At 38.6% G+C, this 23,758-nt stretch overlaps 3 protein-coding genes across 5 annotated transcripts in view; 1 reads left to right on the forward strand and 2 right to left on the reverse strand.

Annotated features, from left to right (window-relative positions):
* Nucleotides 1-1,123: 1,123 nt before the first annotated feature.
* MKKS (MKKS centrosomal shuttling protein) lies at nt 1,124-13,140 on the reverse strand. Its single transcript, XM_063316184.1, has 4 exons — nt 11,939-13,140; nt 5,913-6,088; nt 2,671-2,781; nt 1,124-1,749 (listed from the first exon to the last, which is right to left on the reverse strand). The coding sequence occupies exons 1-4, from the start codon at nt 12,957-12,959 to the stop codon at nt 1,309-1,311; spliced, it is 1,749 nt and encodes a 582-aa protein (XP_063172254.1). The 5' UTR covers nt 12,960-13,140; the 3' UTR covers nt 1,124-1,308.
* A 15-nt stretch (nt 13,141-13,155) lies between these two features.
* Nucleotides 13,156-15,916, reverse strand: LOC134506147 (uncharacterized). The gene is made up of 2 exons (XM_063316196.1): nt 15,655-15,916; nt 13,156-13,277 (listed from the first exon to the last, which is right to left on the reverse strand). The coding sequence occupies exon 1, from the start codon at nt 15,872-15,874 to the stop codon at nt 15,683-15,685; it is 192 nt and encodes a 63-aa protein (XP_063172266.1). The 5' UTR covers nt 15,875-15,916; the 3' UTR covers nt 13,156-13,277; nt 15,655-15,682.
* Nucleotides 15,917-20,749: 4,833 nt separating this feature from the next.
* Nucleotides 20,750-23,758, forward strand: part of SLX4IP (SLX4 interacting protein) — a 109,179-nt gene continuing 106,170 nt past the window's right edge. The window contains exon 1 of one of the 3 annotated variants that reach the window (XM_063316217.1): nt 20,750-20,823. In XM_063316217.1, coding sequence (XP_063172287.1) covers nt 20,819-20,823 — 5 coding nt within the window. In that variant the 5' untranslated portion in view covers nt 20,750-20,818. The remainder of the gene's footprint in view (nt 20,824-23,758) is intronic. The other 2 variants (XM_063316225.1, XM_063316208.1) reach the window with 2 other exon arrangements.

Raw genomic sequence — 23,758 nt, forward strand, 5'->3', positions numbered from 1 at the left:
GCCGTTCACTGTTCAAAGCAGGGATGTACTGTATGCGGGGCATGGTAAAAATAATCGAGATGGTGGCCATGATAGTGCAACACACATAAAAAGTGGCGGAGCTTTGATTGCACTTTCATGGCCATCATCTTTTTTTTTTTTAATCTTCCCAGTTCACAGACGAAAAGAACTGCTCTATAGTGTAAGCAGGAAGGGCCAGTCCATTCTCAAAACCAATTGTATCTGGAACAGTTTTGAGGTATTAAATGGAAGGAGAACAAACAAAATCGATGTTTCAGTCATGCTATGTTATACACTAGAGGAGGAAATTAAAATTATATATAGGACTACTCCTTTAGAAACTGACTTAAAACTTGTAGTATTGCTAGATCTAAAACAGCTAACTCAAAAAAGCCAACAGGAAAGAACCTCTCATTTTTTTATTTTTTTGTTTTTTGGAAGGTAAAAAGTAGATAACAAAATAATCTATTTCCTATGTTACATCTCTCCAATGAAATTAATAAAGGTAATAGAAAAGAGATGAGAAACACTTTTGTTGATGAAATATAACTAATTTAGCTGATGCTAGTAACAGTTAATATTTTTTTGTACATAGTCTTGAAAAAAATCTTGAAAAATAAATATGACAATCTATCAGAATTAAACCAGTTTTAAATTAAACAATTCTTACATTAAGAATGAAATAAGATTTGTTTTACATTTGGACTGTTCTGCCTTAAAAATAGATTAATGAGATTTCATTAATCTATTTTAATTATAGAGTAACCTATTATATGCATAACCAAACCATTGTTTTAAATGGTACCACCATTTAGTAAAGTGGCTAAAATAATTTCGGGTGCTATTATCTGTACAATAAGATTTTGTTTAGTCACAATCTTCCACTTTTCACATTCTGGACAAGGAGTGGTCATGTATCCCAGCAAAAGATGCTACATATGCACATAAATGTTTTCGGTAGCATATGCCTTTTTTAAAACATCAAACATGCAAACAAACAAAAATAAGTCCAAAATATCTATTTTACATCAAGAAATGATTTACTGCCATCTCTGCAACTGATATTTCTTCCCTGTAACTGTGGCACCCTAAGGATACTTGCGTTTGTGCAATTGCTTCTCTGGGGGTCAGTGATGCAGAAGGAACCGATTTTCCCTTCAGCTGCAGACTGGTGGGAGACCCCAATCGTGACCTTGAGAATTCCAATGTTTGTTCCAGGTTTTTCAGAAGTTGCAAGGAGATGTGGTTGGAAAGAGGCCTAGAAATGCCAGCACAAATATATAATGCTGGCTGAATGCGCACACGCAGCTAATTACGATCTTCAATTATATGTGACAGATCTAAAATGAGATGGGCTGTCTCCACTGCAACTTGCAGACCATTCCTTTTTGCGGCAAAACAATCCAGGACAAGATTGTCAGCAGAGGTTACTGAGGACTCGTCAACACCATTTTGGGGAAGGAAAGAAACAGAAGGACAATTTAACATCTTCCAGTTGAGGCCTTCCTGTTTATTGCAAAGGCCGCACCCACACCTTTGAACAAAATCTGACCAATCGGAGTTGCTAGGAATGTGAGGTGGAATAGACCAAGAATGTCCCCAGTGGGTATCAAGGAGAACATCACCACTGTCATGCTCCAGAGAGCGAGCAATGGACTCCAGTGAGCGGCAAAAACAGTCAGTTACTAAGTGGAACTCCTCTGAAGAACAGCATAGATCTTCCAGGGTGCTCTCTGTTACACTACAAGTCTGGAGCAGAGAGGGACATAAGGAAAGCTGTTGTTACTCACTGACCTTCTTTGCTGCATTATAGCTCAATTTGAGATTACCTGGAAGGAAGACCCACTGTGGTTTATGAGTTAAACTACCAGGTAAGTGTCAAATCCTATAAATGTTGATTCAAAATAAGTCCTCTTGAATGAGGAAGGTTCCCTGTCTGGAAAATGAATAGAAGATCGAGGTCTTTGTACAGTATTAGAACCCTAAAGAACAAATGCCCCCAAATAATGTTTTCTATCATACAATCTCAATGTAATATTATTGCTGGAAGAGAATCGTGCGGGCATCAAGGGCACAGTCAAAGAACAAATTGGCATCTCCGGGCTGTATTTGTTTTCCAACATAGGTCAAGTGATTTTGAGCCCCCAAAAAGAAGGAAAGAAATACATGGTGAACAATTTCCTCTACCTCTGCATCCTTTTCCTCTGCCTAACAGCAGGTAGCAACCTAGCCATAATTGGTTGATCCTCAAAAAAATAAGCAGGGCCAGACTTGGTTGCTATGGGATGGGAGACTACCAGGCAATCCCAAGGCCTAAAGCCAAACTAAACTGGGAATTTAAAAAAAATACAAAACAAAATAAAACCCAGGAAAAGACAGTGGCAAGTCATTTCTGCATTGTTGCTCAGAAAACTACATGAATATGAAGTCACTAGGAATCATGCTTGAGTCAACAATGTCTTTACCTTTTCCTGGCTTTATCCACAGCTTTAGTATTAATTATATACCTTTATTCAAATTAATATAAACAAACAAATATAGAGAGACATAAGTGTATTAAATTTTGCTTAATATATCTGGTCTTAGTAAGGTGTTTCATCTGTGCTCATAAGCATGTATATACTGAGGAGCCTTAAACAGTTTTAAATATCCCCCCTGCAACTCTCAAACCTTGTGCTTTATGTAGGAGGACACATGAGTTTCGGTACAGCCTCCGCCCAGCAAAATCCACGGATCTTTGACTGTTAACTGCAAAGCATGTTCTGCAGTTTGACAAGCAAGCTGCAGAGTAAAAAAAAAACCCAAATACTTTTATTATAGAAGCTGATTTTTTCCCCTCCAAACCCAATAGAAAAAGTTCTCCCAATTAACTCTGTTAAATTAATTTAATTTACAATTTAATTTACAATTAATTTAACCCTCCTTTTCTGCAAAAGAGTTCTGGTTAGTGGGTATAGTACTTATCCCATTTTATCTGCTCAGTAACACTACTGATTAACATAGCATATATTTTATAAGGGAATGATAAACTGCATCTAGTTCTTCTGGATCAAAATCTTTCTGACAGTCAGCTAAATGACAGGTGGCTTATGTTATAGGCATATTCTACCCGGTTTCACAATAATGTATTTTCCCATTAATAAGACATTATCCTTTGGCCATTTTGAGGCTAAGGAGTACAAGGAACAAATAGAAGTAATAGCATTTTTAATATTCTTAGACTATTTTGTTACCGGTATTTAATATTACTTACTTTTTGCATAGTTCCAGTTCTGTCTATTTTGCATTGCGCAAACCAATAATTTGGATACGAATGCTCCGAATTTATCGTTAGTTTTAGCAATGCCCAATGTTCAATGTATTTCAGTCTGCTTTTATGCAGACTGCAAGTCAACTAATGTAACACATTTAAATACTTAGAAAACTATACAGGTAATCCCTGTTTAGTGACCACAATTGGGACTGGCAAGTTGGTTATTAAGCAAAGCAGTCACTAAGTGAAACAGCAACTGTGTTTACAATCTTACTTCAGCTTTGCTTTACAGACCTGCGAAGGTCGTAAATGCAAGGTTTAGTTGTAAAGTTAGTTTTTCATCAGCATAATTGCAAACAGTCGCTAAACAAGGTGGTCACTAAACAAGGACGACCTGTACTCATTATTTTAATAGAATTATTTGCTTAAAAAGGTGCACCAGTTAAAAAATGCAAATCGCCATGTCTGTAAATTAGAAGATTATGCTAAAAATAAATAGCAGAATAATACTTTTATTATGAATAACCAACTGTCACAAGCAAAAGCAAGATTTTTGGATTATCCATAAGGATTCTTTGCACTGAATTAGAACCGCAACAAAACAAACTGAAGATCTAAAACTGCACTAGAGACCTTACGTTGCAAATATGACAAATGGTACAGAAAGCAAAAACAGGACCTGGAAATGGTGACTCCTGCCCTGATTGCTACCAGGATAGCCTACCGTAACATGCTCCACATGGAGCTACCTTTGAAGACTATGCAATTGGTGTGGAATGCAGTGGCCCCTACCCTGGCGGGTGAGAATCATTACAGCCTAGATTGCTGGAGCTGCATTGGCTTCCAATTGGGATACAATTCTATGTGGCTTAACTTTAGGACTTGCAGGATCACCTTCTCCAAGCAGAACTGACCTATCCGGTTTACCTCTTTTGGCTGGGGATAGTGAGTATCCCCCATATTGAAGTGAGCTTGAAGATCTGGTGTTTCCCTTTTGTGGCCCAACTCTGTGGAACAGCCTCCCCCTGGAAGACTGGTCTCCTGGCAATAAGGTTAGGAGACAGTTTCGTGAACCTGCCCAGCTCGTGTCAACAGGGCTTCCTTCTCAGTAAACTGGACAGGATTGTTAGCTTATGCAGCTCCAGTTCCTTTGAGTAAATTCAATTCAAAACTTTAGCTCTTCCCCCCCCCCCCTTCCTTCCAATCAGCATTTAAACAGCCACAAAAATCATTTGCCATCTTTTTTGTCCTATGTCAACATGCTTTTTTAAAAATGTCAGTATTTTAATTTGAAGCTTGTACAATATAATCTTGGTAACTGGCTGTTGGCTGACATGTAGCAGTACGTAACCAAGGAGAAATTTCCTAAACAGCTTTCCATCCTCCTTCTCCCATCCTTTTCCAGAAGCAAAGCTAGGCTGGAACAGACCCCAGACTATGTCCCATCCATGCTTACTACGTGAGATGATCAGGAACGCTGCACACATTGCCATGGCATCAATCGCGTTACAGTCTGCAGCATTTCCAGATTATGGACCGATGCACCCAAATCATTAGTCAGATAAAGCTGCGCATAGCAACAAATATGCCCTTCTCTGATTAAAATAGACTGCAAGAGATAGTTTTTCTTCTCCGTTCCTATCCTTTCCGCATCAATTATCTATCTTTCAGACACAGGGGTGATTATCTTGACCCTCAAAATTACTGCACTCTTTTTCTCAGCAGAATTCTACGTCTTCCTTTTGTCATTACTGCTGAGACAATTGCACTCAGCGTGTGATATGGAGACCCCATTAACTTCCAGGAACTAGACCAATAATCTCTTCATTTAAACAAACCCGGAGTTAATCTCAATGGAATTTAGCCTATTTACAGGCTATTTGCAAAGCCCCATTTATCCAATCATTTCTAATTTTTCTCTTATCACCTAGGCTTTGGCAAAAAAGAAAGAAAAAAGTGCTATTTTTTTTCTTGAGAAGATTCCTGTGCCAATAGAGTTATGATAATTTCCTTAAAATACTCCTAAGAAACAGCAGCTGTAAATCAAGAGACACAGTTTAATGCCTCTCAGCTTGATTTTCTCAGTTTCTCTCTGATAGAATACTGGAACTTTTACCTCACAGCAACAAATAATTATACTCAGTGTCCAAAACACTATGCCAAATGTCCACTTGTTCAAGTATTTTATTATTATATTTTTATTCTTCCTCTCCCCCTCCCCCCACCAAAGAAGCCCCTAAAGTCACATTCATGATCCTCACCCTCTTTATTTATATTTTCACAATATATAAGGAGAGGCTGAAAGAGGCCTAGGCCCACCTGCAGCTTCACTTCACTCAACAAGAGAGGAAGCTTTTGACAATGACATTTTTCTCCAAGCTTTATGCCAATTACATCCTTGGCTGTAGATTGTCTTCCTGGCATGCCTTCCCTAAATCGTCTTTCCTTGCATTAAGAAACTTTCCGGCCCTGGCCCACTTTGGTTATTTGTTAAAGAGTGCCTTCAGCTTGTTACCTGTAGTACATCACTGATTTCCACAAGTGTTTAATGGTCTCAGGTCATTATTGGTTTCATGTATAGGGAGTTATCCAAGAGACTAGCCCTCTAGCAACATGCCTCTTCATCTCCTGCCTTCTACAAGATATGTAGAGAGATTACCTTTAGTTCATCCCATGCTGTTTCATTCCTATTACAGAGGAGCAAGCTGCAGACAACTGGCTCATCAGGAATTAGATGCAGGAACCATTTTGAATCAAAACACTGCGTTTGTAAGTCCTTCAGATGTCCATAGCAAGCAGGAGACAGGAATTGTAAAGAAGGTATTGGCTGAGAACCTAATCAATTAAGGAAAATAAAGGCATGTATTATCCCATAAACAGAAAAGCCTGTTTTAGATGTCTTTGCCTGGAATGGAAATCAGTTAGTTGGGATCAGACATTTTGCAAGGCTTATATGCTTCTTAGATGTTCTGTGTCAAAAAATAGAGGCAAGTAATTTAGATTTGCTCTGAGTTGGACTCTGGCTGGGTGGGTCCTACTGAAATGACTGAGGCACGTTTTTGCCCAATTATCTGGATGGAGTTTCAGCCATTTCATTCTGAGGAGGTGGACAGGGTCCTTACAGCTGGGAACTCTGCCACCTGTGTTCTGGACCCATGGCCCTTCTGGCTGGTCAAGGCCTCCCAGGAGGTAGCATGTGGTTGGGCCCAAGGGGTGGTTAATGCCTCTTTGTGTACATCATCTTATAAAAGTTCTCTTTTAAATTGTAATGTAAATTTCTATCCTTTTAACCACATTTTTTCACTGTTCCATCACAATATTGTATCCAAAGTTCTTAGCCCATTTTATCATAGTCTTTCACTTGTTCTTTTTCCATTTGAACTTTCAATAAAAGTTTATAATTTTAGCAATTACATGTTTATCATTTGTATATAGTTCAACTTCTAATACTGTTTTCTGCTGCTCAACTCCAAATCTCCTATTATCTACCTTAAATCTTTTTATTAACTGTGCATACAAAAGCCATTGAAAACTAATCCCTCTGCAGTCAATTGCTCTCTTGATTTCATCTTATATTCTCCATGTTCCTGTTCTAACAATTCTCAATAAATTACCATTTTTCTTTTATTTGTTTCTTTCCTGTAAAATGTTTCTTGTGCTGAGATCCATAAAGGCATTTTCAGTCTTTATGGATTATATGTTTCAATATAAACAGTCTGGGTTTATATCTGTTCCATATTCTCAATATGGCACTTCCATTATTTATTTATTTATTTAACCTGTTCAATCATGTCCAATTCTTGGACACTGCCTGGACAAGTCCCTGAAGTTTTCTTGGCAAGGTTTTTCAGAAGTAGTTTGACATTGCCTGCTTCCTAGGGCTGAGAGTGTGTGACTGGCCCAAGGTCACCCAGCTGGCTTCGTGCCAAGACAGGACTAGAACTCACGGTCTCCTGGTTTCTAGCCCAGTGCCTTAACTACACCAAACTGGTTCTCACTTCTAATATAACGATTCTTAAAATCTACATTAACATTAATTTTATCGTACCATACTAAAACTGAAAGCCTAAGAGATTGAAGACTAGCAGAGAGCATCCACAAACACCAACTAGCAGTCAGAAGACCTGATGAGAACTCCTTAATCTCACAGCCAAATACACCAAAATAGAAATACCCAGGATAATGGACCTCATCAACCTCTGCCTTACAACCTACTTTCAGTCTGATGGAGAAATATACCAACAGATCAAAGGAACACCCATGGGATCACCGATTTCAGGACTTATAGCAGAGATTGTAATGCAGTGTCTGGAAAGGATAGCACTCCCACACATACAACCCAAAGTATGGATCCGGTCTGTAGATGACACCTTTGTCATAATACAAAAGAAACAACTGGAAGAAACCCACAAAACCATCAATAACATCTTTAATGGAATAAAAATCACAAGGGAGGAAGAAAACAACAACTCACTACCATTCCTGGACATCCTCATCGGTAGAGGAAATGATGGTAAGTTAGAAACACAAGTCTACAGGAAAGGTACCCACACCAACCAAGTGCTCCACTACCACAGTAATAATCCAACCTCCCACAAGAGAAGCTGTGTAAGAACATGATTCAGACGAGCACTTACACACTGCAGCAACCCAGAACACCAGAAAAAAGAAAAAGATCATCTATACAGCATCTTCCAACAAAATGGATACCCGCTCAACTTTATCAAAAAGTGCCTCACCACCCAACTCACTACAACCCAACCAATGGAAACTATGAAAAGGATAACACTGCCATACATCAGAAACATCTCAGAAACCACCAACAGACTGTTACAACCACATGGCATCACCGTAGCACATAAACCAACTAATACTCTTCAAAACATATTAAGCAACCCAAAAGACCCAATAGCCCAAGAAGAAAAAACAGGAGTTATTTACAACATACAATGCAAAGACTGTAACAGCCACTATGTAGGACAGACAGGCGGAAGACTAGCAGAGCGCATCCACGAACACCAACTAGCAGTCAGAAGACACGATGAGAACTCCTTAATCTCACAACACATGGACAGACTCAACTATAGTTTCAACTGGGAAACTGTAAGCATCCTAAACCAAGCCAAATCCAAAAACGCCAGAGAATTCCTGGAAGCCTGGCACTCAGACAAAGCAGCCATCAACAAACACATAGAGGAAAACAACATTTACATACCATTCAAAAGAGGCAATAGAAAAGCCAAAAGACCAGAACACCTCCTTGCCAGCAATTATAACCCACATATGCAAAGATTAACACCAGGATTAACACCAGATGAACATCAACCAGCACAATACACCCTAATCAAGGGACTATTAACTCAGGCAATCAACCAAGCAGCAAACAACAGCCCAATCAAAGAACTCCCAAGGGGAGAACAACACCCCCACCAACACAAGCACAGCAAGCTTATAAACTGAGAGCAAGGCCCACTCCCTCTTTGCACTGAAGATGTTGCCTAGTCTGGCAATGAAATGTCTGCAAGAAAACAACAAGGCTCAGAGAGCACCAGGGACTCCACAGAATCTGGAATATCAGAAAAATTGGCCTCACTGTACAAAATGATGGAGAATGCTGCCAATAAAATTCAATGTAGCAAAAAACTTCTTCCAACAATTTTAAAGACAACTAACACAGATGGACATCAATGGATGGATAACAGTGAAATGAAGCTGACTATATATTCTGCAATCAAAAATGGAGCAGCTCTATTCACTTAGTAAAAAGAAGATCTGGTGCTGACTGCAGCTCAGATCACAGACTCCTCCTTGCTAAATTACAGCTTAAATTGCAGAAGACAAATAAAATAATCAAAACTACAAGATACGACTTCAACAATATTCTGTGGAATTACAGGCTCAAGATAAAGAATAGATTTAATGGATTAGATACATAGAATGCCTGAAAAACTGATGAAATTCTTGACTTCATTAAACATGAAACAAACTGAAACATTCTAAAATGCAAGCAAAAGAAGGCAAATTGCTGTCTGCTGATGCATTGAGAATTATTTAAGAATATTACAGAAACCAAGACAAATATATATGAAAAGGTGGACATAGAGGATGAAGAAGGAACAGTTCAACTGGAGAAAAAAGATACTAAGAACAGATGGTGTGAATATAGAGAAGAACTGATAAATAGTTACCCAAACTGATGAAAGATACAAAGGTTTGCTCACTAAACTAGTAGGACATTTTGGAAAGAAGTTAAATGAATTTAACTTAAGAACTTTTTAACATCTCTATCTTGGATTTTATATTTACATTTATGCTGTTATTTAAAAATATTGTTTTTATTGTATTTTAATCTTTATTTTACTTTTATTGTAAACTGTCCAGAGTTGCTCTTTGAGTGAGATGGGTGGTGACGGAATTTGAAATATAAATAAATAAAATAAATAAATAGTCCTTAGAAAATACTTTTAATAGCAAAGGCACAGGAGTTGATGAAATACGACCAGAACTGTTGAAAATCTTACAAGTGTTACCTGTTGTTTGTAAGGTGGTATGGAAAACACAGCAGAACTAAGGGATTGGAAAAGATAAATTTGTAATTGAATATAAAAAATGGGGCAGTATTAAAGAATGGTCAAACTACCAAATAATTGCACTTCTCTAACATGTTAGTAAAATAATATTTAAGATTTTGCTATCCAGACTTCAACAATACATGACATGAGAATTGCTGGGTGTACTAGCTGGATTCACTGCTACCATCTGATGGATAATGGAAAAGGCAAGGGAATTTCAAACAGTTTTGCTTTATTGATTATACAAGGCTTTTTACTTATAAAGCCCTTAAAAACATAGGTGTTCTGAGTTATCGTATCTGCCTATTGAAGAAATTGTAGAATCACCAGGAAGCAACAATTACAATGGAATATGGAGCAATTAAATGGTCCAAACTGGGTAACCCAAAGTTATAGGTTATCACCTTATTTAACTTACATGAAGACTATATCATGAGAAATACTGAACTAAAAGAAATAGAAATTGGAATTCAAACTCCAGGGAGAAACATAAACAACCATCAGAGTGGTCAGCAGTGAGAAACATTTACGGAATTTCTTGTAAGTGAAAAAAGAAAGTGCAAAAAACGATTTGCTCCTGAATATCAAAAACAAACGAAGAACAATTATGTCAACAGGCAATGCCAACCTTATGGAAATAGGTAGAGGAGAAGTTGAACCAAGCTTTATCTTTCCAGGTTCAAATGGTGAATACAGTTATGAAAAAAGGAGACATCTGTTACTTGAGAAGACTGATAGGTCTAGAAAAACATAGAATGTGGAGACATCATACTGGCAACAAAGATACCTGTTGTCAAGACCATGTTTTTCCCAGATATAAATACGACTGTGAAAGTTAGATCATCAAAAAGGCTGAAACGTGGTGATTTTCATTAACATTTCATCATACATCATATGGAGTCAATTTTGATTCCGCCTTAGCTGTGTGCAATGTTGTGGTTAAAGTATGTCAAAGATGCCCAGTTTGAGCTGCGGTAGAGCATAGTAATTAGGCAGTACTCCAAACCAAAGATTCTTAATGTTGCTGAAAGCAATTGCATTTTGTGGAAATATGATTATGATTCAAATTCTAGGATTTAACCATACTGACTTTGATGCTGTTTGTTAATAAACTGAGATTCTTTATACCTTGGATATTTTTTCACAGAGATAAGTTGTTTCAATTGAATTATTCAATGAAGCTGTATGTCTGCTATTTTAATAACACAAATAATATAAATCAGGAATGTTTCAACAGTATTGCTTATGATAAGAGAAGGAAACAAAAGGAAACACTGATTTTAGCTTGGTGTGCTGTGTGAACCCAACGACTATGATTTGTGAACTGTAGTCCACGGTCTGTTTCTCTAAAATGTGAAGTCTTGACGTTTTCTAGGGAGCTTCACGTGGATTAATGTAAATAGAAGACTGTGTGATAGGGTATCTTGCTTTAATAGAGTGTATTACTGTGGGATGGAAATCAGGGTAGGTTCTACTCATTTTCAAGCAATTGTTCACAGGAGCTGTAATTAAGAAAGCTGAGGTCTGCAACAGTGGCAGAAATATTTGGTGTCTACCCATTCTGTAAGATCCAGCAGGAAAGACATGCTCCAGGTCCTGTCCACAAGAGTGCATCTGACAGGGCCCAGGAAGAGAGCCTTTTCTGCCAAGCCACCCACCCTCTAGAACATCATCCCCCCAGAGATTAGGCTTGCCCTGACCCTGCTGGCCTTCCATTGAAAATCTGGCTTTGCCATTGAGCCTGGGGCACTGGGTATGGGCAAGCCCATTTCTTGGTCTTAGTTTTGTTATCCAAGTGTTCTTAACTGCTAAGTTATTTCATGTAATCTGTGTTGTTTTAAACTTGGTTGTTTTTTATTAGGTTTTTATTCTGTTTTTAATCATTAGTTGCCCATACATATGAGATGGGTGGCCAAATAAATAAATAAATATTTAGGAAGAGGTTAGACATAGATCAAACAACTGAATATTGCTCAATTAACAGTCTAGCACTTGCAATTTAAAGAACAGGTAGAGAATCAGCAGAGAAAAGATTTCTGCTTAGGGCTTTCCATATCCCATTTTCTTGTGGATCATATCATGAAGTTATCATGTCTGAAAGCTTATTCATTACCTGTCATTTCCTTCAAGGGCTCCATCATTCTTATTCCAACTCTCTCGACAGCAACAATATTGTTCTCCTTTAAATACTGCTTCAAGGTTGGGTGGATGACCTTCTGGCATATCACAAGACCAACACCATCGGTTATCACTTGCCTGCCTACATTGAGCAACTGATCTAACACTTCAGCTTCTAGAGAAACTCCACGGTGGATAACTATGGCTCCTTCTCCCACATGAGACAAATCTCCTGACATAGACATGCAAAAAAGTGCCACTTTGATCTGGCCTGAAGCAGTTCTTTTGAAAGGCAGCGACAGATGCAATTCTGGCATTTCAATTAAAAGTCCAGGATATACAGCAGAATCCATAACTCTCTTATTTTTTACAGGTATGTAAAGGCATTTGCCTAGCATAGCACTGGAATCCGTGTTTTGGGGGATTGTAAACAGAAAGGCCTTTAACACCAATATGCTGATATGATCAGCTTCCTTCCTGCTAAGTATGCAGGCCCGTTTGCTCAGTATGATACTGCGCACTAGGCTAAGGAGAAGCTTAGAACTGCTGAAATCCACTGCTATTCGGCAACCACAGGTTTCAGATGAAAGGTAGTCAATGCACAGGCTCAAAACATGCTTGCTGATTTTAATGAAAGTATGAGGACCAATGTTCAGCGTTTGGTATTTCTCAAGCAAGCTGCAGCAAAAAATTGCTGTAAATAAGCCACTGTCCCTGAAGAGCGCAAGGTGATTCTGCACAGAGGCTACCAGAAGCTTTAAGACTGGAAGAGTGACAGAAAGGCTACTGAGCAAAACCGAAGACTGTGATGAAATACGAACATATCCTCCCATGCCATTGTGAAATTGTTTAAGCCTACCTGTGGGGCCATAGCAGGACCTCATTATTTTACTAAATGCTAAGACAGCCTGGCTAATCATCTCCTTAGTTAAAGGCCCAGTGGTGCAGAGGGAAGGCTTTTTAACATCAGCACGAGACATCTTTCCGGAAGAATTCCAGGCAAGGTTTAGAAGCATTCCATTGCTACAAAACAGTTTTTAATCACCATTATACATGCAAGACCTTGGGTTTTCTTTGCAGGCAATGACACAACAAAGGGATTTAAGAGCACGTATTTGATGCTGAATGATGTGATCAATGTGATGATTGAAATGATGAAGCTGCTTCACTGAACAAGACCTTTTGAGTTAATTTCCATGCCCTATTTGGCAGAAAGCTTTGCTGCTTTTTGTTGATGGTAAATCCCAACATGGGCACCAATGAATAAAAATCCAGCCATGGGCAGCCAATTCCTACTACTCCAGCTGCCTTCCATCTCTTTTGTTGATGGAGACCTGTAACAAATAAGGGAGATATACCTATAATAAGGTGGAAAATAAAAGAGATTTCATAATACTATAATCACAGAAGTATACATTTATTAAGACAATTTATTTCAGTGAAAACTGTTGGCAAACAAGCCATCTCTGAAAATCATAGAGTGGATATTCTGCATAGTTGAAAACATGCAGACAATTTGCTAACTCATATTACTGCACCATAATCTCTTATATAAGCATAATGCAGAAAAAATAGCATTACCTATGGGCAGTTATGGATTTTTGCCAATAAAGCACTCAAACTTTGATTTACAGAAATTTATTTCTTCTGTTTTGAGGTATACAGATGAAAAGTGATATGTTTACACATTTTCTCAGCTCATATCAAGCTCAGCTCAAGGCAACTCATTCTAAGCTGATTAGTGATATTTCAAGTATTTTCATGTCTCTGATATTAATTCAAGCTTTATTGGAAAAGATATGTGTCAAATGTAAGAAACTCTGTATTTCATTGTATTAAAGAACAGCATACATACGTACATAATAAAAAAGGTCATAGTCACATTAATCATCGAATGAATGATACAATTTTCAGGAATATGAAATGTCCTTTTCGAGGGAAAACTACAAGTTTAACAAGCTAAAGAGAAATTATGAAAGGCAAGATTCTTCACTGTGAATGTTTTGGGGACTTTTTGACTGACCAATTCTTGTGCCAGATCCTTCACACACTGTTTTCCAATAACTGTCCCAGGAGCCCTTGGCAAGAGTCTAAATTTTGGTGGGTTGGAGAAACGACCTCAACTTTTGCAATCAGAATGAAATAAATAGTGCAACTATCTACAACTATACATTACAACATAAAACCCGAGCACCAATATAAAGCTGGAAGCTGTTCAAGCATAGGCAATGGAAAGGACACCCAAAACCAATTGGGGCATCTGCGTAGCGCTGGAATGCCTACATGTCATTTTAACATGGAATTAAAAAGCACGCACATAAGGGACCACAATGGATGGGTGACATACGCATGATAAATGTCCTGTAGTCATGGGATTATCTGTATGGTCCTTTCCTGATTGTGCTTTTTGAAACACCATATGGTGATGGAAGATTACAGCACTGCAGATAGGTCCTGGGTAAGAATGGGATCTGGGTCATCAAGGGCATTTAATTTATTAGTAAAAGAAAATAATAATCACTGAAGCTTACAGACACAGGCAGGTTAAGAAAAAACATTCTGAACAAAGGCATAGCTAAAATTTGGCTTTAATGAGTTCAGAGTGTATGCTGCTATTAATTATGCTCAAAAGCTGCATTCATAACAGCTCTGCCAAAGTAGCAGATGAACTGCAGCTGCTCTGCATCACAAACACAATATTGCCTGAACCTGGTTCTGCTACATGTACAAAAATTGTGAACTGATGAAAAATGATACAGCTGATGAATTCAGCCTGCTGGGAGAGTACACTGCATACATATTTATGTGTGTGTGTGTGTGTGTGTGTGTGTGTGTGTGAGAGAGAGAGAGAGAGAGAGAGAGAGGAGGAGGAGGACGAGGAGGAGGAGAGGGAGTAGGGGAAAGAGAATATGTCTATCAAATCCATGTTCAGTTTATGGCTGCAACCATTATAAAGAGATCATGGAAAAGAAAATGCAATCAGGTTCTCAAGGAATCCAGTTACCCATCTCTGCTTTAATGAAGCTAAAGCATTGCTGTGGGATATCAAACTATCTAATTTTCACAGAGGAAAAAGAAGACAATCAATATTGGGGTTGTTCCTTCCTATATGATTCTTGCCTAACCCTATAATGAGATCCTGGCCACAGCACTGTAAATTACAACATAATATCTTACATTTGTACACATTTTGAGTATTTAAAATCCTATGCTTTAAAGCTCCTTCCCACAATTCTATATTGCACTGTATTTTTGCTCTGAGAACAGGATGAGATTCAGAGAATGGATTGCTTAAGACCAATTAATGAGTTCCTGGCAGAGGCAACATTTCCAGATGGGAAAGTTCCTGGTCCAGTTTAGTCTTACTAATCCTCATTTTCTAAGGAAAAATCCTATGTCAGGCCAGGAAAGCAGAACCTTACCTGTCTGCTTGCCAATTCACTTCCTAAGACGATTTACTCCCAGAGGTTGCAATGTTGACCCTAACCCTATGTTAGGAAGGCTAGCTTATGATTTGACGCTAAAGGTTATCTATTGTGGACCGTTACTATGCCATCTACAGAGAGGCTCCAGACTGCAGTTCTGCCGGAAAAGGCATAAATTCCATAAGAACAGTGAGTGGGAAATGAAAGAGACCAGACCTGTTCATCAACATTTCCTTTGATTTAGGTTGGCTTAATGGCTGTATTTTTTGCTGCCACCGGAACTTACCTTTTAATTATTCTGCAGCAGTGTACAACTATTTCTGTTTATTTTCTTTCTCCTGTTGTAGCACATAACTCACAATGTCAGGCTCTTGAACAAAGTCCTCTCTCTTTGGTTGAAAAAGGGGATTGGACTTGATTTTATACCAGCCCCAATGAATCAGCACCATGCCAATTCCTGTAACAATGAAAACTCGGTAGTTCTTCCATATGTTTCTAAGGCCCATGTGCAGGTCACTACCTATGCAAAGAAGTTGAGATATTTGAGCATGTTCTACTAAACAAGTTAATCAAATGATATTACTCAGATCATCATCCTACTATATAACAAGTTCATATTTTGATAGCCTGATGATACTAATGATATTCTTTCTCTCAGAAATAAGTGCCATAAATATCTTGGAAGACTTGCTTCTAAAACAGTATTAGAGAACAGGCTAATTTCTAGTCAAACATTATAAAAATTAGTATGCATATTTAAAGAACAATCTATATATAGCTAAACATTTTACACCCAAGTGACTTCAAAAGGAGAATAATACATAATTATATGTATATAATTTGTTACAGCAAAATAATTAGTATATGTCTTCCTGCTTGGGAATTAAGCACCAATATGGAAATGATTTAATTATTTAAATCAGCATATTTTTAATGGGGAGGAAAGAATGATCTGTTTGTATATAGACAGAAGTTGAATCTGGTCTTCCTTGACGTGGATTGTGGCTAACTGAATTATTCTGCAAACCAAGACGAACTTCACAGATTCTCCCCTTCATCTGACACCTCTCCCCCATGATCAGCTCCAGAGGCTTGAGCTAAACTCTGGGATACTGGGAGAAAACTCCTCACTTCTTCTACCAAAAAATTCTTTCGGTGAAAGGAGGGAGCATTTCCATCTACAGAACACCAAATATGGATCTAATCCACTGCATTTATGTGAGATGGGTTGTACAGGAAGGCAGGTGGACATTAAAATAATGTAGCATGCATAGAGGATACCTACATGGGAAAAATTACATGTTTTACTATTGCTTCTGACCCAGCAAATTATAAGCACTGCCCGTAAAAGTCTGCTTCTGCATGTGGATTTATTGATTTGCATTAAAGTGACTCCATTTTGCACATGGAAAGATGTTTCGCTTGCTTAAAATGAGTCATATTAAAAAAACACTTCCTCAGGATCTAAATGGCTTCCTCCAAAAGTTAGCAAATGCCATTCTGAAGAAATAAGGAGATATCAAAATGTTTGAAGGTGTGTGCGTGTATACATGCACATACTTCCTTACCCAAAACAGCACCCCGTTATTTAAATATCTATTACTAGTAACTAGAAATGACAAGTGACAAATTATGAATACAAGAAGCCAGGCAAGACAATATTCTCACTCGCTTTGACCTTTGGATACTAGATTATTGGTAATTATTTTATTTTGTCATGTTAAATATTCAAATTATACCAATAAAGGAATAAATTATCATGTAGCTAATTTCAATATTTGGCCATCTCCAAAGTTTCTCTTCATCTTTAGTCAGCAATTAGATGACTCATTAGGCATTCTATATGGGAGTGAAGGATGGTAGTCTTTAGCACACAGCTTACTTTATCTGGAGGGGTGCTCCATCTAATTCAGAAGCTCAGCTGTGCAGAATTTTAAATCAAGTAGCCAGTTTCCACACATAGAGGAGACATCCTGTTGCAGACAGTTGTTTACATGTGGAAGAACAACATGGGGGTAGAGCTCATGTGCCCATCCCTCCTACTGTCTCCAAATGTGGAGGATACACTCGCTCTGAAACACCCAGAGTGTTAATACAGTATCAGGCACAGGGCTGATGTATCTGGGTTGTACCATTTCAGATTGCAAGTGGGGACTCCTCAAACAGGCTATCTGAAAAACTGCTGCATCTATACAACTGTACCTATGGTGGGCCCTGAAGCTGAGCTATGTAATCCAACAGGGAGAGTGGGATATTGGCAAGGGACATGACATTGCTGGGCTATTTAAAGAATTTAAAGATTTTGTTCAAGCTGCATTTGGTTAAGCTTAACACACTGTGATTTCATCTAAGGTTTTATCTGTGATTCAATAATGTACTGTTTTTATAGCTTGCTGATTTATTTTGTATAGTAAAATCTCTTCTGAATCAAGCTTTACTCTTGGTGACTACAAGTCAATGTTGTTTTCTTAGCTGCCATTGGCTTCTTCTCGTTTTGTTTTTTATTTCATGCTCTGATCTATAGTTTGTTCAAATATTAAGCAGATCTGATCCTATTTAGCTGTTTGAGCTCAGTCTTGGTTAGTTTAGTACTGTCACTTAGATGGACTTTTACACTGTAAAGCATGCTGTAATCTGCTCTGTCACATTCTGTATCCTGAAAAATGTCCAGTAATTACAGGGAAATAAAAATTAAATAGAAAACGTCAATTATTTTCATTTATTCAACAAAAATTAAACAGTAAGCATCATGATCTCAGAGAAACACAGACTTCACTGCGTACATCAAAGGGAAATCTTTCTCCTCCTTTCCATGCATTCTTCAGTATGAAATAGAGATCCTGTTCTCTGAGTTGTACTTAGATAGCCTGGTTTTAATGTTTATGAGTCACTGTGATGAAATTAACGTATTGGGTAGGATGAACAAAATCTAGGCTCAAAATCTCTACTTAGTGTCAATGTGCCTTAAGCTACATTTTTGTTTCAGAATCACATGTACAGGAGAGGAGAAAGAAAATTATTTAGGCCACCCTGCCCCTTTGAGACACAGTGGGAAGACAGGCCCACATAAAGAGATAAATGCCATTGTGAATTCTGGGCTGATGGAGGGTAGTGTTTTGTTTTGAGCTGCTTGTCATGAAGTCTAAGAGTGAATAGTGAATAGTTACTTATTACACGATGTGTCATACTTTTAAATAATGGGAAAACATAGGAAGGAGTCTCCTGATCCAGCACCACTAATTTCCCTGACCATCCTTTCCTATCTCTGATGGTTTCTTTCACTGAACAACCCAAATTTAGGTTCAGGGTTTCAGCTAAAAAGCTGAGCCAAATTTAAACAAAGCAAAACAAAACTAATTCCAGCCTACCATTCGCCATCCTTACCCAACATTTCTAAACAAAGTTGAAGAGGTTACTTATTCGTGTGAAAACATCTGTAAGCATCAGTTTCAGTAAACATGAGTCTCATGAATTGTCCTGCGGACCACTAACTGGGAATAAGTAGTCCACTTCAGCATCTTGCTAGACCAAAGAGAAATCATCTAAATAAGTTAGCTTTCATCGGACTACTTTAAAATGCTGTACGATCGGATCACAAAAGGTGGGAGGAGGAAGATGAAAGGGTCTGCAATTGTTTCCCAAACCCGGAATTCAATAAGCGAGAATTATTAACTTCCCGTTCATTCCTTAACACTCCCGTTTTCCTTTTGGGACGAGACGCAGATGCTCCTACTTTTTTCCTCTTAGAGAAAAAAATAATCGCCACCCGTCCTTTCCCATAAATGTATTCCTGCCCAATACCTCTCTTCTGCGTTGTAGCGCGGGAAAGCAAAACGCTAGTGAACTGGACAGTCCTCGCGCCCTTCAAGCTTCCAGTCTTCAGCCCTTCCGGAAATGGAACTGAAAAACTGAGACTACAAATCCCAAAACACACCGCAAGATTTAAAAAAAATAGAGCTACGGCTAAGTCGAGGTTCCGATGCATCCTGGCAGTTGTAGTTCAGGCGAAGGGGAAATGCAGAAAAAAATGTCTTCGTGCACGCGGAGCGGCGTATAGACTTGCAATTAACCGTAAAAACCACAAGGGGGAAATAATTTAATTTGAATTGAAGCGTATCACAGATGCCTTTTATTAATCTGACAGTATTTCCCGCTACTGTGGAATAGATTAATGATTTATTAAAGGCATACATATATTCTTATGTATATTAAGTTCCCCGTTTAAGCGGAGCAGCACTAAACAGAGAAGGACAAATAAACAGATGTGCCAGCTAGGTGGGATTTGATCCATGACTTACCTGTTCACTTGTTAAAATATTTTTGAAATATGTATTGGTATTTAGTTCATCAGATCCAGTAGGTTATTGCTTGGACAAGCCCACACTTTTTGAAATTGACACATTTCAATTGAACTATGCAAGTGGGTGTTTTAAATGTTGAAAACAAAAATTAATAATTGCCCTTAAGTAATGAAAATGTTTAATACTTTATTAATCTTTCTTTTGGCCAACTCTTTCATTGAACTCCTTGACTAGATTTGCACACTGGTCCGAGCTATGGTTTATTAAACCAAGGTTTACAGAAAAACCATAATGGACTGGATTCACACCCACAGTAAGGCATAAAACAAGATTTATAAATGCTAGTGCGTGAGGTCAAACAGGACATAAAGTCCAAATCAAACAATGTGGGCTACAGGGTAATAAGACGTCTTTCTTTGAGAAACATGAACAGCCACATTAGGCTAAAATGTGTTTGGCTAGCTTGTGGCTATGTTGCATAAGCCCAGCCAGAGTGGTTAGCTGATGATTCAGGATGGTGAATCCAGCCACTGGGTAATCCAGTATACCATGGTGCAATTAACTGTAAATCAGTATGTTGTAGAAACACAGTGATATGTACAAAATATACTGACCTGGGATAACGCAACTACTACAGCATAAATTTACATTTGAGTAAATATAATTAAAAACAGGATGAGAAATTACGATTAGCCTTGCAAGGTCCTATAAACTGAATGGCTAACCCTGCATTTACATAATATGCTAAACTAGAAACCAGAGTTAATAAATCCCCAGTGCTTAAGCCAAAACCAATAAAACTCCATTATGTATTAGCCTGTTGTATGGCAAGAATTCAGAAGAGGCTCCCTGCTGCCATGTTCCAGGATCCTTTTTTCTTTTCCCAGGATAATTTATTGTCCTTGGGTCTTCTGGAGGTTTCCCATCCAAACCCTAAACAGGTCAGTCCCTGGTACGTTTGAACGAACACAAGATACTCACAACTGGCTTTCCCCTCTCGGATCACAATGACACACAACCGCTCGAAGGCTGGAAAATACTGCAAAAAGCTATTGGCTGTCGCCCGTCACGTGAGCCAGTCCACGCTTCCGGATGTCTCCTTTTCAAATTTTTCAAAATCACGTATCGAGGTGCGGCGCACGCCTTTGAATGAGGTAAGGCAGGGACGCAAAACGGTGCGGAGTTTTAAAGCCTGTATTCGGAGACTTGGGAATCGCCCGCCAATTTAGTATTGGGTTGCTGCTAGGATCATCGCGACAGGCAGATTTTTTTTTCTTGTTGCAACTGGATTTCCTAGTTATTTTGGAAAACTTAGCGTGGTAGAAGTAGTAGGACTCATAGGCGATCATGGAGAAAACACGATCTTTTTAGCTGCGTGAGTCTGACCCCTTCTCCTCCCCCGAAAATAAAACAGGAATAAGTTATTGAGTACGAAAGCACGGCCTTAAATTTTAAAACGTTATGACTGCTACCTATGCTAAGAAAGAACGGCGTTGTAAACACTGTTTCCATATTGAAATTGGCTGTATTGTGTATGTTTGTTCAGGCATGCATATACCTGAAAGGCAGAGATGACCATATTATGTGGGCTGAAGGTCTTACAACCATTTTGTCATGTAATATGTCAACCCTAAGCAAACTCAGGACTGGGGAGAAGGATGTTGGTTAGATATAATTGTTGCCTAGAGCAAACCTATAAATAGTCTTATGTTGGTGTTACCAGGTTGGAGCTGAGAAGCAGAAACTTAGATAACCCCTGTCTGAAACTGACACTAACTTTCCCTCAAGCTTAGACTCCCTTGAATGCTTACAGTGAAGCCTACATTTTTGGAGGGCTCAGACTGGATCATAAATAAGACTAGAAGCCAAGCAACAAGCATGCTGTTTCAGTTGCCTCTTTTTCTGGGGCCGTGGAAGCAGATACTGGGCTGTATGGTGTCCACTAGATTCATATAAAAGTTTAGATTAGTTAGGTTACATCTGATCAAGTGAGCTGCAGCAAATACAATTTGTTAGTCAGAAAAGGTGCTATCAGCCTCCTGACTTTTTCCCACCATAGAATAACATAGTTCTCCTCAATCTTTTCTTAGCAATAACTCTCAACTCTTTCCAAAGACAAGACTGTAATCTCCATCTGCCTTATTTTATTATCTCCTCCTACTTCTATTTTCCTCTATCTTAACAAGCAAGATAGAGGGAAATATTTTTAGTCCACTTTTAAATATTTTATGGCTGAACTAACAGTTCAGTTTCCCTGGGAAAGTGCATTTGGGAGGGGGGAAATTTACTGATCTAATTTGGCACCACATTTTCTCCTTCACTGAGATAGGAAACCCCCTCCCGATTATATTTGAATTAACATTAAATATTAAAGGTATAAATATATCAGCCTGCATGCTTAGTGACCTTATAGTTGAAGGTCAAAAAGTAAAGGTGGTAGAAAATTTTGTTTACATGGGTGCAAGAATAAACTCTCCTATCTAACCCACTCCTTTGTTCCACCACCACAAGCCTGCTTACACAAACAGTGCAGCCTGGGGTGAATTCGGCTGGGATTGCTGCAGCTCACTTGATCAGATGTAACCTAACTCAATGGCACCTAACTAATCTAAACTTTTATATGAATCTAGTCTTGCTCCTGGTTTCATTGGTATCTCTGCCACCACTGCCTTTTTCCCTATCAACCAGGAGCAAGACCGGAAGAAGGAGAATGCCTTCCTCAGTCTGTTAATTAAAATAAAAAGAAGAAGAAATACAAGGGAGATTTAAGCCCAGCAAAGGTAGATGATTTGCAAAGATTTAGGCCATCCAAAGCATATTATCAGATTACAACCCTTGAAGCTCAAGAAGCACCAACAATGTTTGTTTAAACATAGTGTTTATTTTATAAGGAAAAAACACCACAAAAAAACATGGATGGGTATTAGGCTCAAAGAAAAAGGATTGGTATTTATTTGTTTCATCCTTTATATAGCTACCCATCTTACAATAGCGACTCTGGGTGGCCTACAAAACTTAAAAATAATGCGAACAATATAAAATATCAATAACAGCCGAGGAGCCAAACCAATCTAGGCAAATAACAACCACATTATGGGCTCTAAATGACAATCTGATCCCCATGCCTGGGAACTCATCTATGTATTGAGAGCCTTTTGAAAACCCAGCAGGGTCAGGACCAATCTAATCTCCCCATTACATTGACCCATCCCACCCGGTCATGCAGGGAGGGCATGTTACGGACGCCGTCGGAAAGGGAATTCCATCTGGCAGGGTCCAGGAGGCAGGCCTTCTCTGCAGCAGCTCCTGCCATCTGGAACATTCTTCCCCCAGAGGTGAGGCAGGCCCCCCACTCCTGGCCTTGCATAAAAAACTGAAGACCTGGTTCTGCCATGTCACCTTGGGCGTGAAGGGGAATAGTCATTCTTGGGGATGGCTGGTGCCCTAGAATGGCCCTCATGTATTTACGGGCCGAATTGGAACCTCCTTGCCATCTGGATTTTATTGCATTTTATATTTTTATCATCTATTTATATCTATATTTAATATAGACGTATATTATTTGATGTATTATTTAATGTATTATTTATAGTTTTATTGAATTTTAAATTTGACTTTTTTTGTAAACTGCCCAGAGTCCCTCCTTTGGGGGGAGATGGGCGGTGATAAAATTGGACAAATAAAATAAATAAATAAATAAATCTCAGGAGAATGGTGTTCCAACCAGCACCTTGAATTGCACCCAGAAGCTTGTTGGAAGCCAATGCAGTTTGCAGAGCAGAGGTGTAACCTGCACTCACCAAGGCGTGTTCATAACTGCCTGCACTGCATCAGCTGCAACTTCTGGATGGTCCTCAAGGTAGACCCAGGTAGACAGCATTGCAGTAATCCACTGGGAACGTGACTAAGGCATGAGTAACTTTAAGAGTAAGTATAATCCAAAGAATAGGTAAGCTTATCAAAATGGAGACTGTGCCGCTTGGAAAAATAGTTGTGAAGGACTTGAGCAAGGTTTTGAATGCATTTAAATTAAAAATTCTTATGCAGTCTAACCAATTCCCTATTGATCTTTGGTAACTTGCATGTTCT

Source organism: Candoia aspera, chromosome 1, assembly GCF_035149785.1.
Source record: "Candoia aspera isolate rCanAsp1 chromosome 1, rCanAsp1.hap2, whole genome shotgun sequence".
Taxonomy (NCBI): Eukaryota; Metazoa; Chordata; class Lepidosauria; order Squamata; family Boidae; genus Candoia; species Candoia aspera.

What these genes read in the sequence shown, in the direction of transcription:
- MKKS (XM_063316184.1), bottom strand. Translation starts at nt 12,959, where the DNA reads ATGCTTCTAAACCTTGCCTGGAATTCTTCCGGAAAGATGTCTCGTGCT. An exon ending in CAGCATGGGATGAACTAAAG is followed by an intron (nt 2,782 to 5,912) that starts GTAATCTCTCTA and finishes TTTACTCTGCAG; the next exon opens with CTTGCTTGTCAAACTGCAGA. An exon ending in CCTCCTACATAAAGCACAAG is followed by an intron (nt 1,750 to 2,670) that starts GTTTGAGAGTTG and finishes TCTCTGCTCCAG; the next exon opens with ACTTGTAGTGTAACAGAGAG.
- LOC134506147 (XM_063316196.1), bottom strand. Translation starts at nt 15,874, where the DNA reads ATGGGCCTTAGAAACATATGGAAGAACTACCGAGTTTTCATTGTTACA.